The 12,929-nt window shown below is 32.9% G+C and overlaps 2 protein-coding genes across 2 annotated transcripts in view; one reads left to right on the top strand and one right to left on the bottom strand.

Moving 5' to 3' along the window:
• Vps13B (vacuolar protein sorting 13B) overlaps positions 1-9,709 on the top strand; it is an 85,893-nt gene extending 76,184 nt beyond the window's left edge. The window contains exons 39-44 of the mRNA XM_072536729.1: positions 4,096-4,256; positions 5,476-5,669; positions 5,946-6,097; positions 7,375-7,592; positions 7,653-7,839; positions 9,023-9,709. Coding sequence (XP_072392830.1) covers positions 4,096-4,256; positions 5,476-5,669; positions 5,946-6,097; positions 7,375-7,592; positions 7,653-7,839; positions 9,023-9,651 — 1,541 coding nt within the window. The 3' untranslated portion in view covers positions 9,652-9,709. The remainder of the gene's footprint in view (positions 1-4,095; positions 4,257-5,475; positions 5,670-5,945; positions 6,098-7,374; positions 7,593-7,652; positions 7,840-9,022) is intronic.
• On the bottom strand, positions 1,674-3,571 carry LOC140444972 (ankyrin repeat, SAM and basic leucine zipper domain-containing protein 1-like). Its single transcript, XM_072536730.1, has one exon. The coding sequence runs from the start codon at positions 3,442-3,444 to the stop codon at positions 2,056-2,058; it is 1,389 nt and encodes a 462-aa protein (XP_072392831.1). The 5' UTR covers positions 3,445-3,571; the 3' UTR covers positions 1,674-2,055.
• Positions 9,710-12,929: the final 3,220 nt, after the last annotated feature.

The following is a 12,929-nucleotide window of genomic DNA, read 5'->3' as shown; positions in this document are numbered from 1 at the left end:
GTTCTGAAGCTATTTTCTTATGACATTTTTAAAGTAATTACTATTTAAATGGGAATAAGCCACAATTAAAGGTTAAAGTACTGCGTTTATTGACGTTTCAATTTCCACTTCGGAAATCGTTCTCTCTCGAAAAGAGATGTAAAATTTACGATTTAACGACAGTAAGGATAAGAAAGGAGGTAATTGATAAAAGAATGGCCACGAGTCATGCGGCTAGATCCATTAAAAATGACAGTATTAGATAAAGTGTCTTGTTAACACCATCGATACATGTTTTCAAATGACAGCTAATGAGCCTATCAAATCAACTTATCGTAACCCTCGTAAAACAGACTGTTTTATAAACAAACCATTTTATATACATGAATTTGCTTGAAATCTTGACAGTAGGTAGAAAATAGCTTAACGATCAAAATCTACCCAATGCCAATATGTCCTCTGAGGGTGGTTGCCGCCAAAAATTTATCAAAAAAAAACCATGGCTGTTAGAACAGTGAATTTTAAGACAAAAATATTTTTTAGAGTGTTTTCGAAAAGTTAATATTTTTGGAGCTATTTGTGACTGAAAGTTCACAAATTACATATCAAAAAAGCAAATAACTCCAAAAATTTAGATTTTATCGGAAAAACTGTTGATATAAAAAAAATTCAGAGGTTTTTTACTATGTGTACCGTCATATCCTGGACTATTAGGCAGGATTAAAGGGACGATAAGGCATATAATAGAACTAGACATGGCTGCTGAACAATTTCACAAGTTTGTCATGTTGGCGTTCGAAGAAAATTGTCTGGAGATAGTAATGAATTCCATCAGGAAAGTCTCTGGTGGAACAACAGCATTGCAAAATCAAAGGATGGAATTCAGATGAAAATTTAATTTCGCCAAAAGATCTCGGGTGAGTGGGACGATTATCGCAAAGCTCTGAGAATAACCAAAAGAGTGGTGTCTCTGACTACGATAATTTTAACCTCAAGCATTCATGGAAAAATGCGGGGTTTTGAACCAGTTATGTTATATTGTATTTATAACATGATAGTGCAGAGAAATAAGCAAAAAAGGACCCTGGTCGGAACTGTGACAAATCCAGGAATCTGATTTTTTTTATTTATTGTAGGCATCTGTTTTCTACAGAGATTTCAGCGGCTTTTTTAATTATTAAGAATTTAGTGTAAAAAATGCAATTTTTTTCAATTTTTTGCGTACTATTAAAAAGCTTAATATTTATAATTATATATAATTATAATTAAAGTTTATAGTCACTAGATAAGTATTTACAAATATATCCTCCAATTATTCATGCTTTTTAGAATATAATGATAATCAAAATGAAATAATTAAATTCTACTAAAATTAAAAAACTGATTTTAAAATTTTAAATTAAATGTGTAGTGTTATTATAAAAAATATTAACAAATCAGTAATAAGCAGACATAAAATTTCATTAGGCTGCACCTAGTAATAACATGCTATAAGAAGTATTCACTTCTGTCAGCACTCCTTAAGTGCCATGTTTGTTTTTTCATTCAAATGTTCTAGTTCACTGCGCATAATCAAGTTTTCTGCACTCACAGTCTTGGGGACCAGTTAAGTGGTGTCATTAAAGTACTGTAAAGTACTAGTAACTGCTCGTGAATGAATTGAGGGCTCACCACGAACAGATAGTTAATATGTTTATTATTTTGGTAGTATGTTATTTTCCCTTTTTTTATTTCTCATTGTTTTACTTTTGGTTCCTCCACTAAAAATATATTGAATGTTTTTTTATTGATTTGCTAATTAAAATTTTTTCTGTATTAAAATCTACTTGCATTAAAGAGTATTGAAAGATAATTCTTAAATTGATATATTTCACTGGTAATTTTCAATACATTGTCAACAAAATTGGGTCTCTCTATCAACTATATAAAATTTCAACACAATAAATGTCAATAGTTTCAGAATATGGTTAACAAATTTCAAAATCAATACAAAAAACCAGATTTTTATATTACAAAGCTAGTACAAAAATATATTTAAAGTCTACAATATTATTACACAGTAATTTGCACAAAACTTCATTTCTTTAATCCATATAAAACCAGTAGTGATACAATAGATACTGAAAAGAATATTTTTCTCCATGGCCATTTCCGCATATATGAACTTTTAGTTATTAAATCTGCAGGTGCTCTCTGTCTATCCCACATTTTAGTCTTATCGCTAAGTTTCTTAGTAAACCTACTATACTGTCTGATATTCTTTTTGATACTATTTAAATTCCTTCCTAGAGTCTCGAGTTCCTTTTCTGACATATCTTCAATATCACAGTTCTTTATTATATATTCCAATCCAGCTTCCATAACAGTAATCTGTTTGATGGCGGATAACAGTTGTACTCCAACATCTAAGTTGCTGTAAGTTTCATTGAGGGGTACAATATGCATAGATTTTGGATGATATGGATGTTTGTGAAACTTGTGTAGTCCTGATAAAATTCTATATCTTTGATAGGGCATCTTAATTCCAATATCTTCAAGTTCAGAATTATTCATACTTAAGAATTGCTTTAAATTTATGTTTTTATCAGCAAAATGTTTTATCAGGTTTTCACTTTTAAGGCCACACAATATGTTACAAATTTCAATGAAGAAATCAGGTTGCCTATCATTATTTAATCTTGATTTCTTAAAAATTTCTTCAAATGACAACATATTGTTATCAATTATATTTAATATTTCATAATCAGTTTCTTGTGGAAACAAATTAATAATATCTGTAAAACCATTATTTTTAGCTATATCTAAAGGACTATTATTTCTTATATCAGAAACCATATACTCAAAACCTTCTTCTAACAAAAATTGTACCAAGTCGACACTATTACCATTCACAGCCCAGAGTAACACATTCCATTTTTGATTATCTTGGGCATCTTTATCAGAAAGAGGTAAAATATACTTCACAACTGGTAGATTTCCTGCATCAGCTGCAAACATTAAAGCAGTCATCTTTTTTCTATTGGTTGCTTTAACATTGGCCCCTTTTTCTACCAAAAGTTTTACAATTTTTAGAGATTCTGTATATGGAGATGTTTCTCTAGGACAATTACATGCTAACATAAGAGCAGTGCAGCCATCTCTAAATGAATTTGGATCAGCCCCTAGATTTAATAAGGTTTCGGCTAACTCTGCATTACCACTAGAGACAGCTATCAAAAGCGGAGTCCAACTGTTATCTAAAACTATATTAACATCCAATCCATCCTGTAGTATCTGTACAACACTCTCGCATTCACCGCGGCAAATTAAATAGTATAACTGTCGTTTTTGTTCCTCTTTTTTCTCCCTTTCTGTAAGGATTTTTGGCTCGTGAGAATTTTGTTTAAGGTTTTTATCTTCGTAGGTAACGTAATCATCGTCTGAGAAATCGCTTTCTGAATCATCAGGGCGCAAAATATATGCCATTTTTAAATGTACTGTATCAAAAAATCAATCGATTGATAATTCAACTTGTATCTTTGTTTACTACGGCTTTTATTATTATTCCTGGAGAGTTTGGTTAGTTTAATTAACAAAAATGTCTGCGTGTCAATCTGTAGGATACATCTGACCTACTGAACAAAAACAATCTGTCTACTGTCATTAAAACGTATACAGAAATCAGTGAATATTTTTATATTGTGAAGTTTTTTTTTTATTTTTAGTTATAGAATATACTTTACATTTTGCATACATGTTTTCTGTTATAATAAATGACTTTTATTTTACGCTGATGAGTTTCGCCAAATGTAGGCAACTTTCTGTTCATTTTACAGTGTGAGAATGGACTAACGTTTAAAATTCCAACCATTTTATAGGTGAAATAGAATATATCATTCAACAATTTAATAAAAGGCAAATATCTGTTTTATAGAATTTTTATGTTGAGCTGTCTTTAAACTGAAGGTTCATCTCTACTAAGCACATAAAAAGCACTGATATTTTAAGTTAACTACTTGTACATTTGCAAATAAATATGTAGTATACAAATTCTTATAGATATATCTAAAAATCCAATAAATTATTTATATTATATTCAACTTATAGCAGGATATAACTAATCAAAAGTTGTTTTAGGAGTGAAGTCGTTACAGATTGTTATTAATCCAATCTCATGTTTCGTGGAAGATGGATATTTGACGAGATTGATGGAGTATTTTTACGTTTTCATACCAACAAAATTAATTATGTGGCCCGATAAAAAAATACCGTTAAAACTAAATGGTACTGCTGGGTCGGTAAGTAATGTTATTAAGAACTATTAATAGAAATAAGATGGTATTATAAACATTATTTTAGTTTGGCTTAGAAATAAATTATATTAGATACCAAATTATTTTATATACATAATAATATTGTAAGTTGTAAGATAAAAGTAAGAGATTGGAAAGGAAAAAGGAAATTTATTTTTAAAAATGCACCAGAGCACAAAGAAAAAAGTAGTCCCCAATTTTTATTGGTGACTTATATATTAATTATTTTCACACGCATTCACAATTCAAAATGGCAGCAGCCCACTTCGCTGTGTGTTATTTGGTATGCGGCTTCGTTGTATTCGTCCAAATATTTGTTATTAGTCAGAGAATAACAAATACTTGTGCCGGTAGGTCAAACATGCAAATATATGCGCCATGCGTGTTTTGTAGAACCAAAATGGATGTGGACGTATTGACGGTCGCTGCAACTTATTTTTACTTAGATCCAGAAATCTGATTCCCTTTTCATTTTCATTTCTCCACTTCATTTCACAGTAGGTACACCACAAATCAAAGCGGAATAGCTACAATCGTTATATATAAACACACAAATTTGTCGAATTAATGGTTCAATAATATCGAGAATTGCAATAAAGTTAGGTTAAGATAACAGCGAGACAACCACCGGTGCGAGCGAAGTGTGGGCAGTCGACACATACATTCGGCAAAAATTCGGCTCATTCGCGTTCTTTGAAGTGTGTCAAAAAACCGACAAAAGGTTGAATAGACGTCTTTGCTATTCGCATATTTGCTTATGCGTTCGAATAAAGCAAATAATTGACGAATGTACCCTCCACACTTCGTCTTATGCAGCCGAATATGGCGTATAACGAACAACAAATAGCGAAGTGTGGTACCGCCATTAGTTTGAATAACTACGTTATGAACGTAGTAATCTTGCAGTGGGATCTCGTGCTATTACGTCATAATTACGTATGCTGCACTGGTTTGGCAGAACAAACCAGTCAATGAGTTGCAAAAAATGCAAATACTCGCTTTGTAAGAATCCCGGTTCCAATAAGATCGTGATCCACTGCTGCCTCAGATATATCGCTAGATGTTCCCCCTCTAAACGTACATGCAAGGAATATTGCTTTATAAAATATCTTTACTCTTTTACAAGAAAATCTAAAATATTTAACTAATTTTAAAATACGATTCAAAATAAGTTAATTAACTAGGTAATTAATATTTATTTTAGGTAAGTGTACCAGAGATTGTTAGTTGGCAGTGTGCGATACTAGCGAGGCCTTTAACAGTAAGAAATTTAAACATAGCTCCAATATCTCTCCTATTGTCTATACATTCATCTATAAAAATGTATATAGCATTAGACCAATCGCCGTTACAGTTTGGAAAATTCGAAAGAAAGAGGGTTTTCACCACACCCTACAGGTATTTATTTATTTTGATGTTAAGTACAGTATATTAATAATTTCTTTGTTGTGAGTTGTTTTTTTAATTACTCTTAGATTTCTATCTATACGTACTATATACGTCTTGGCTATTTGTATATTTAGTTCAATCAGTGATGCCAAATGTGACTTCTCCTAGATCTTTGATTACAGACTCAAATTTGGATATTGTTGTATTTATTTCATAAAACATATTTTCTGTATTATTCTTCCTTCATACTTTATACTATTATTCATAGGTTACTTACATTTGTAGATTGGGTCATGCGATGACCATGCACTATCTTTCTGGAGCAATATTCGGTGCTGGATGGGTAGTGAGCTCTTTAGAACTTATTGGTAGTCCTGGTGGTCTGGCTAGAGCAATGGGAACGGGCTTACGAGATTTTGTCAGTTTGCCTTACAGAGGTAAGTTCATATTTGTTTAAAATTTTTAAACGTAGATGACAAAAGAGCAAATATAGTGAATTATAAGTGATAAATTCGAGCGTTACTTGATGGAAATTCATTTTATATAACAATAAAACACTGAAACCTTGGTTTTCAAAACTTCCGCAAAATTTATTATAATATTTTATCACTGCAGCTGTTTCGGCAGAGTGCCTTTCTCAAGTGATCTATTTTTGGATGTGTTTACAATTTATAGTCTTTAAGGAAATAGGTTGAGGAGGCGAGAACTGTTTGTCTCAAGTTGGTCATTCAGAATTAAATCTGTGTTTTTTAATTTGTTAAATTCCATAGATTCTAACAAGGACAGCTTAAGGCCTTTATTTTGAGTGAAGAATTTGTCATTAAAAGAATGATTATGATCTAGAAGGTGAAGTGCGTATGTAGAATATGTTTTTCTATTATTGAAAGCCCTTTTATGTTCTGCTATTCGTTTATTAAAATTTCTACCAGTTTGACCGATGTAAGTTTTTGGGTAGTCGCGACATTCAAGTTTGTATACACCAATGTGTAAGTGCTTTTTATTTTGGCTCTTGTTGTTTTTAATATATTTGCCTAAGTTGTTGTTTGTTCTAATAGTTGCGACCATACATAACATTCGACGAATTTCAATCTGATAGCCATACTCAATTTCTTATTTGTACACATTACCTTGTATTTTATAAATCCTTTTCGAGCTATTTCAATTCTGAGCTTTATCTCTTCATCTTGATCTAACTGTGAGTTTATAATTGCTCCGAGTCATTTTGTCGACACTCTCTAACGATTTACCTTTCAATGTCAGATGTATGTTGTCAACTGGAGTTTTCGAGATCACCACGTATTTGGTTTTATCTATATTCATCGTTAGTCATATCTTTTTGCTTTCTATATTAATAATTTCTACAAGCTTTTGTAAATCGTCTGTATTTTCTGCCATGATTGCGGTATCGTCTGCAAATCTTATGTTAATAATGATGCTCCCTCCAATCCTTACACCTTCAGTTTTTTTCCCTTAGAGCCTCCTGAAATATTAGTTGGGAGTACACATTAAATAATTGTGATGACAGCACACATCCCTGTTTGACTCCTCTTTAAATTTCTACTTAGTTTGTCTCACTATCTTCCACCCTTACGACCGCTGATTGTAGTATATAAGTATAGAATTGTAGTGTATATCAAAAGGCTAGGACCAAAAAAGGGTTGAAAATTAAAAATAGGTGATTCAGTTATTTAAAATAGAAATTTTTATCTTTCAGGTTTGGTTGTCGGACCAATGGCTTTTCTAAGAGGTATTACGCAGGGTTCTGCTTCGTTGATGAGACATATAACTGCTGGTACATTACAATCAGTTACGAAAATGGCTTCTAGCGTAGCTAGAAATCTAGATCGGTTAACGCTAGACGAAGAACATGTGCGAAGAAAAGAAGAAGAGAGGCGAATGAGACCTCAAGGTCTAGCTCAAGGATTTTTACAGGTACGTTTTGTTAAAAAAAAACTTATCCTGGTAATTTAATAATTATTGATATCTTTTTAGGGTTTAACTGGGTTAGGTATCAGCTTGCTAGGAGCAATAGGAGGTGTATCGCACCATCCCCTTCAATCAATGATGTCAGATGGAGCTTCTCCGAGATCTTTGGTTACAGGCGTAGGTTTGGGTCTTGTTGGGATGGTTACGAAGCCTTTAAGTGGAGCTGCAGAGCTTGTAGCACTAACAGGACAAGGTATTTATAATCTTGCCGTTTCAATAATAGCAGTAGGTAATTAGAAAAGTACTTATTGTTACGAAAAATTGTGAATATATATATATATATATATATTTATATATTTATATATATATATATATATATATATATATATATATTTATATATTTATATATATATATATATATATATATATATATATATATATATATATATAATGGCTATACACCCCGGCGTGGGGTTAAACCGCGAATGCTTTCTAGATCCTATTACTTGAATGGATCAGTCCCTTTGTTATCTGTTATCTTCTTGACAATATCCATCCATTTTTTCCTGTCTCTAGATTTTCCTCTCCATTCTCTGACTCCTGCCCTTTGGAGATCTTCTTCAAATTAGCCACTTAGATCTTGGTCTTCCCATTCTCTTTCTCCCTCCTGGATTCCATTCTATCAATGCGTATGTGACTGACTCATCTCCTGCTCGCCAAATGTGACGTAACCATCTAACTCTGTATTGCTTTATTTTAGTCACGATTGGTCCCAGTATGGTTCTCATAATCTTTCTCTCCGCTATTCTTAAGTCTTCTTCATCTTTTTTAACCATCGTCATTGTTTCTCCTGCATATAATAATATTGGCCTTATTATGGTGTTATAAATATTCATCTTAGTTTTCTTAGTCAGTGTTTTGCTTTTAAGTAATCTTTTGTTTGCAAAATAAAATAATGTTTGCAAAAATATAAAAATAATAATTTATTTGGCTTATTACAAGCTTTATTAAGCTATATAAAAATTGGCTTTTTCCCTAATCTTAATATTTTTGTCTTTTCTTGATTTAATCTTATGCCATTACTTCCACTTTCTCTCTTATTTCTTCTAGCATTTCTTTCATTATTTTCCTGTTCTTTGCAATAATAACAATATCGTCTGCATATGCAATTATTTGACCACCTCTTCTGAGAATTCCTTTATTTATATTTCGTAGTACATATTGTACTACGCAACGCAAAATTATCAACTCACAATAACCAAAAATTGAAATTATTATGGAGCAGAATTTACACACGTATATTCCTTACACTAGAGATGGGAAAAGTCTGTCCTAAATAATGTTGTCCTAAATAAATTGTCCAAAGTACTTTAGTAGATTATAAATTTAATATTTTAATGATAATTAAACGTGATAATAATTAATATTATTTTAAGGTCTGCTGCAAGGTGCTGGCTGGACATCACTTCCCGAACCAAGGAATAGTCCGTCAATAGATAAAATTAATCAAAATGCCAATTCTCTTTTAAAATACAGTTGGAAGAATATCCAAGCGTTGACTCCATCACATTTATTGTATGTCACAGAGGCCACGAGCATTTCTAACGCCCAGTATGAAGCTATAGCTCTGATTCTTACCCTGGAAAGCCTAATCGTGGTTAATTTGGAGACAGACTCAACCCAACGTGTTATAAATCTTTCAGATTTGACTGTTTGTCCCAGCAATGATCCAACGTTGTTAATATTTAAGTTAAATCCTCCTCTTAAAACGCCAACTATGGAGGAAGAAAGTGTAGAAATGGATCCGGTTAGCCGAGCAAGAGTTGCTGAATATGTAAAAAATACAGTGGGCGTGCTTCACCTACCGGAAGTTAGTGATTTACCAGACCAATCGAATTTCGATGTGTCACCTCTTTCTTCACCAGGTCCTAGTAGCGAAGTTGACGTTTCTGTGGAATCAACAGTATTGACATATTATGTAAACCTACAAAGTAGAAACTATTTTCTCTGTTTGTTAAATCTTGCCAAACAACAACGGCAAAACTATAATTTTACAATTTTATAATTTTTTTAATTAACTAAATGAACTGAAAGTGTTTATGGAATAAATGTTTATTGTTTTCTTTATTTGTTTTATTTATAAAGGATTCTGTATGATACAATGTTAGCAACCGCAGTGGTGGTAATACTTGGCACGTACACAGCAAAAGCCAATTATAGTGAAACAGTAAATGCAATGGTACATTGTATTGTTTGTTACTACTGATGTTTAGTGTGCAACTGCGGTAGACATCAAAGATGATGTGGAAGCGGGCTGAGACAATAATTTTCCTTAAGTATGCCTTCGTGTGGCCCCCTGGAGTGGTCGTTTGGTCCGAACCGATATTGGAATTTTTGGTGCGTTTGGGGAGAGATTTTGTATTCCGTGGTGTTGGTAGCCACATCATGTACATATGTAGACCCTGTTCTTAACCATTAAAGCTAATCGGGTGTTTTTAATTTCCATTGCTTCACTGAACATCCATGGACCGTATTTTGATTTTTGACTTGGTACGTGTTTTTATTCGAATACAATTTGGTGGTTGTTTTATGAGAGTGTGTTCGTATTGGTCACTACAAGCCTGCAACGGTTTATAGTGGCATATAACATATTTCTTAAAGCAACTGTTTTGTCTTAAGGCTTTTCTAGATGTTTCAACTCTTCCCCAAATGTTCAAATAAACTGATTACATATACGGGTAGCACGATCTGTTAAAATATGTATGACTTTTCTGAAGTAAATCGTGTAATGAAGCAGTGGCAAGCGCTAATTTTTCTGAATAGTAGATATAAACTGACATAACATTGGGCAGTCACTAGCGTTTCGCAGATACGCTACTAAATGAGTGCGTCAGGCCGGAGGAGCCCGGACCGGAGGAGGTAACTCGAGGCAAAATTACACAGTTATACACTCCTCGTCATAATGTAATTGCTTATATAAATATGTGCTTTTTGGGTAATGCTCTGTGTGTATGTTCGTTATTATACATCGCCTCTTTTTAGTTCAGCTGATGACATCAATAAATCTTGTTGTTTTTCAGATTTCCATTATCTCATTACACATACATTACTATCTGTTTCCCTTGATATGTTACTATCTGTTTCCCTTTCCATTTTATTTTTCCTAGTATCTTTCTGTTACTCTATGCGATTTATATCTAATTAAAGGTTATTTCTGTTTGATTTTTTAAGTGAAAACTTCTTTCTTTTAAATTGTGCAATTTTTTGGATGGGGAAAAAGCATTGAATACGCGACGGATTGTTGCGACCGTCATCGCTCCGCAAATTTGTCGCAAAGTCCCACAGCTCGAAAACGGCTAGACGTATCGTGACGTATGAGGTCTCGTTGGAAAGGGGAGAAAGTAACTAGTACAATGGCAGAAAAAAACAAAAAAGGCGCACTTCCAAAAGGTCAATTATGATATTAAGATTAAACAACAAACAAGGCGACTACCAAGAGGGCACTACACATCATCTTCGTTATAAGTGAACGTATAGTTACATACAAGGTATCATAGGTCACTATTGATGAAAATAAATTTACTATAAGACAAATTTTGATTTATTTTAAAGAAGGCCTCTGGCTGAGTACAAAATTGACTATTGATCTAATCCTAACATGCGACATAGCAAATAAAAGGGAGGGATATAACCAATATGTTAAGATTAAAAATAAACAAGGCACCTATCAAAAGGGCATTAGACAGTATCTTCGTTATTAATGAATGTATAGTTACATACGAGATATCATAGAGCACTATGGATGAAAAAAGAATTACTATAAGACAAATTTTGATTTATTGAGTTAAAGATGGAACCTGGCTGAGTACAAAATAAACAACTGATCCAATGTGACATAGCAAATTAATGGGAAGAATCCCAAATAATAACGAGTATACTGAGATAGAAAAAACAAATAAAATTAATACTTATAATTTCAACGTAATTTAAGAAGTTTTCACTTCTGTCGACACTCCCCCGAGTGCAATACCCTCTTTTTTATTAAGTTAGGCGGCACTTGTTCGTCTGCTTTACCATGTTCTCGTTCTCCATTACGATCGGGTTGATACACGATACATTAGTATCTTAAGTTAACATATTTCTTTATATTTAAAAATACCATCTGGTTTTCATAGGTTTTCATTCATTTAAATAACTACATGACGACTCTTTGCTTCGCGCAAATGAGCAGACACATTAACGCAGACTTACTTTTTCGCGTTTGAAAAACTATAGTTTCTGAGCCCTGTAATGCTAGTTGGTTGCCGTCTATAAGTTGTCGAGTATACATCTAAGCGAATGGTTTTGCAGGCTAGTAAATTTTCCATTTTCTCTATTGGTCCGAAGGCACACTTTTCGTCATTTATTTCTGTTCAGCAGACCTCATTTGATATTGTTTAACTTGGTCGGTGCTACGCCATTTTTTAAGCGGTTCAGCATGAGCAATGTGATCAGTCGCTTTAAATCCCGCTTAGTGGAGTTTGTGTTAGTGGGCTGGTGGTTCGTTTAGCAAGATGCTAAGGAAGCGCTTGTCAATTTTAATCTGCCAGGATACGGTTCGTGGCCAAAAGGGTCTGGCAGTTGTCGAAGGATTTTTTGGATCTCTAACTGAATTCGTGGACCGTCCTACGAGAGTCAGGATTCGAGAGCCCTGAAGCTTGATAGAATTTATCCAGAGGAGTTGGTCTCACCCAGCCGATAATGAGTCTATACATAATACATATTAAATCTCTAATTACGAATAAAAGAGTTTTTCAACTCGAACTAAGCTGATGATTTAACACAATGTCGGAAATTCTTTTTCTAAAAGTTAGTAAAATATGAACATTACAACGAATAAACTGTATCTATAAGCATTGAACGCTTAAGTATACTGTATTATAGATGAATATATTATAGAGTGGCACACGCAGTATACACATGTACATGGCGAAGGAACATGACGACCCTACTTCCAATAAATGTTTCACATCGAATACAGAATGGGTACAAAAAGTAATAAAGACCATGGGAGTGAAAGAAATTAGAAAAGAAACTAAAAAATTAAATGAATAATAAAGTTACTGCAATGTAAAATTGTTAATTACATTATATTTTATTTCGAAATTACATTTCAAAAGTCCCCTTTAGACAGAAAAAAATCCTCTCTCATTTTCCAACTCTTTTTTGCCACACTTCAGAAATTTGTGCAGAAATTAAATCTGTTTAATTTCAACGCACCGTATAGTAGTTGTAATACACTGCGGCAAATGAACTACTAGTGTATATGACCTACGTTCGATCAGTAAATAAACGTCTGTCAAG

Source organism: Diabrotica undecimpunctata, chromosome 7, assembly GCF_040954645.1.
Source record: "Diabrotica undecimpunctata isolate CICGRU chromosome 7, icDiaUnde3, whole genome shotgun sequence".
Lineage (NCBI taxonomy): Eukaryota > Metazoa > Arthropoda > Insecta > Coleoptera > Chrysomelidae > Diabrotica > Diabrotica undecimpunctata.
The sequence above is the reverse complement of the archived record's forward strand: the minus strand, read 5'-3'. Positions and strand labels throughout refer to the sequence as shown.

Bases quoted from the DNA above. Each gene is read 5' to 3' on its own strand.
- LOC140444972 (XM_072536730.1), bottom strand. From the start codon at position 3,444: ATGGCATATATTTTGCGCCCTGATGATTCAGAAAGCGATTTCTCAGAC.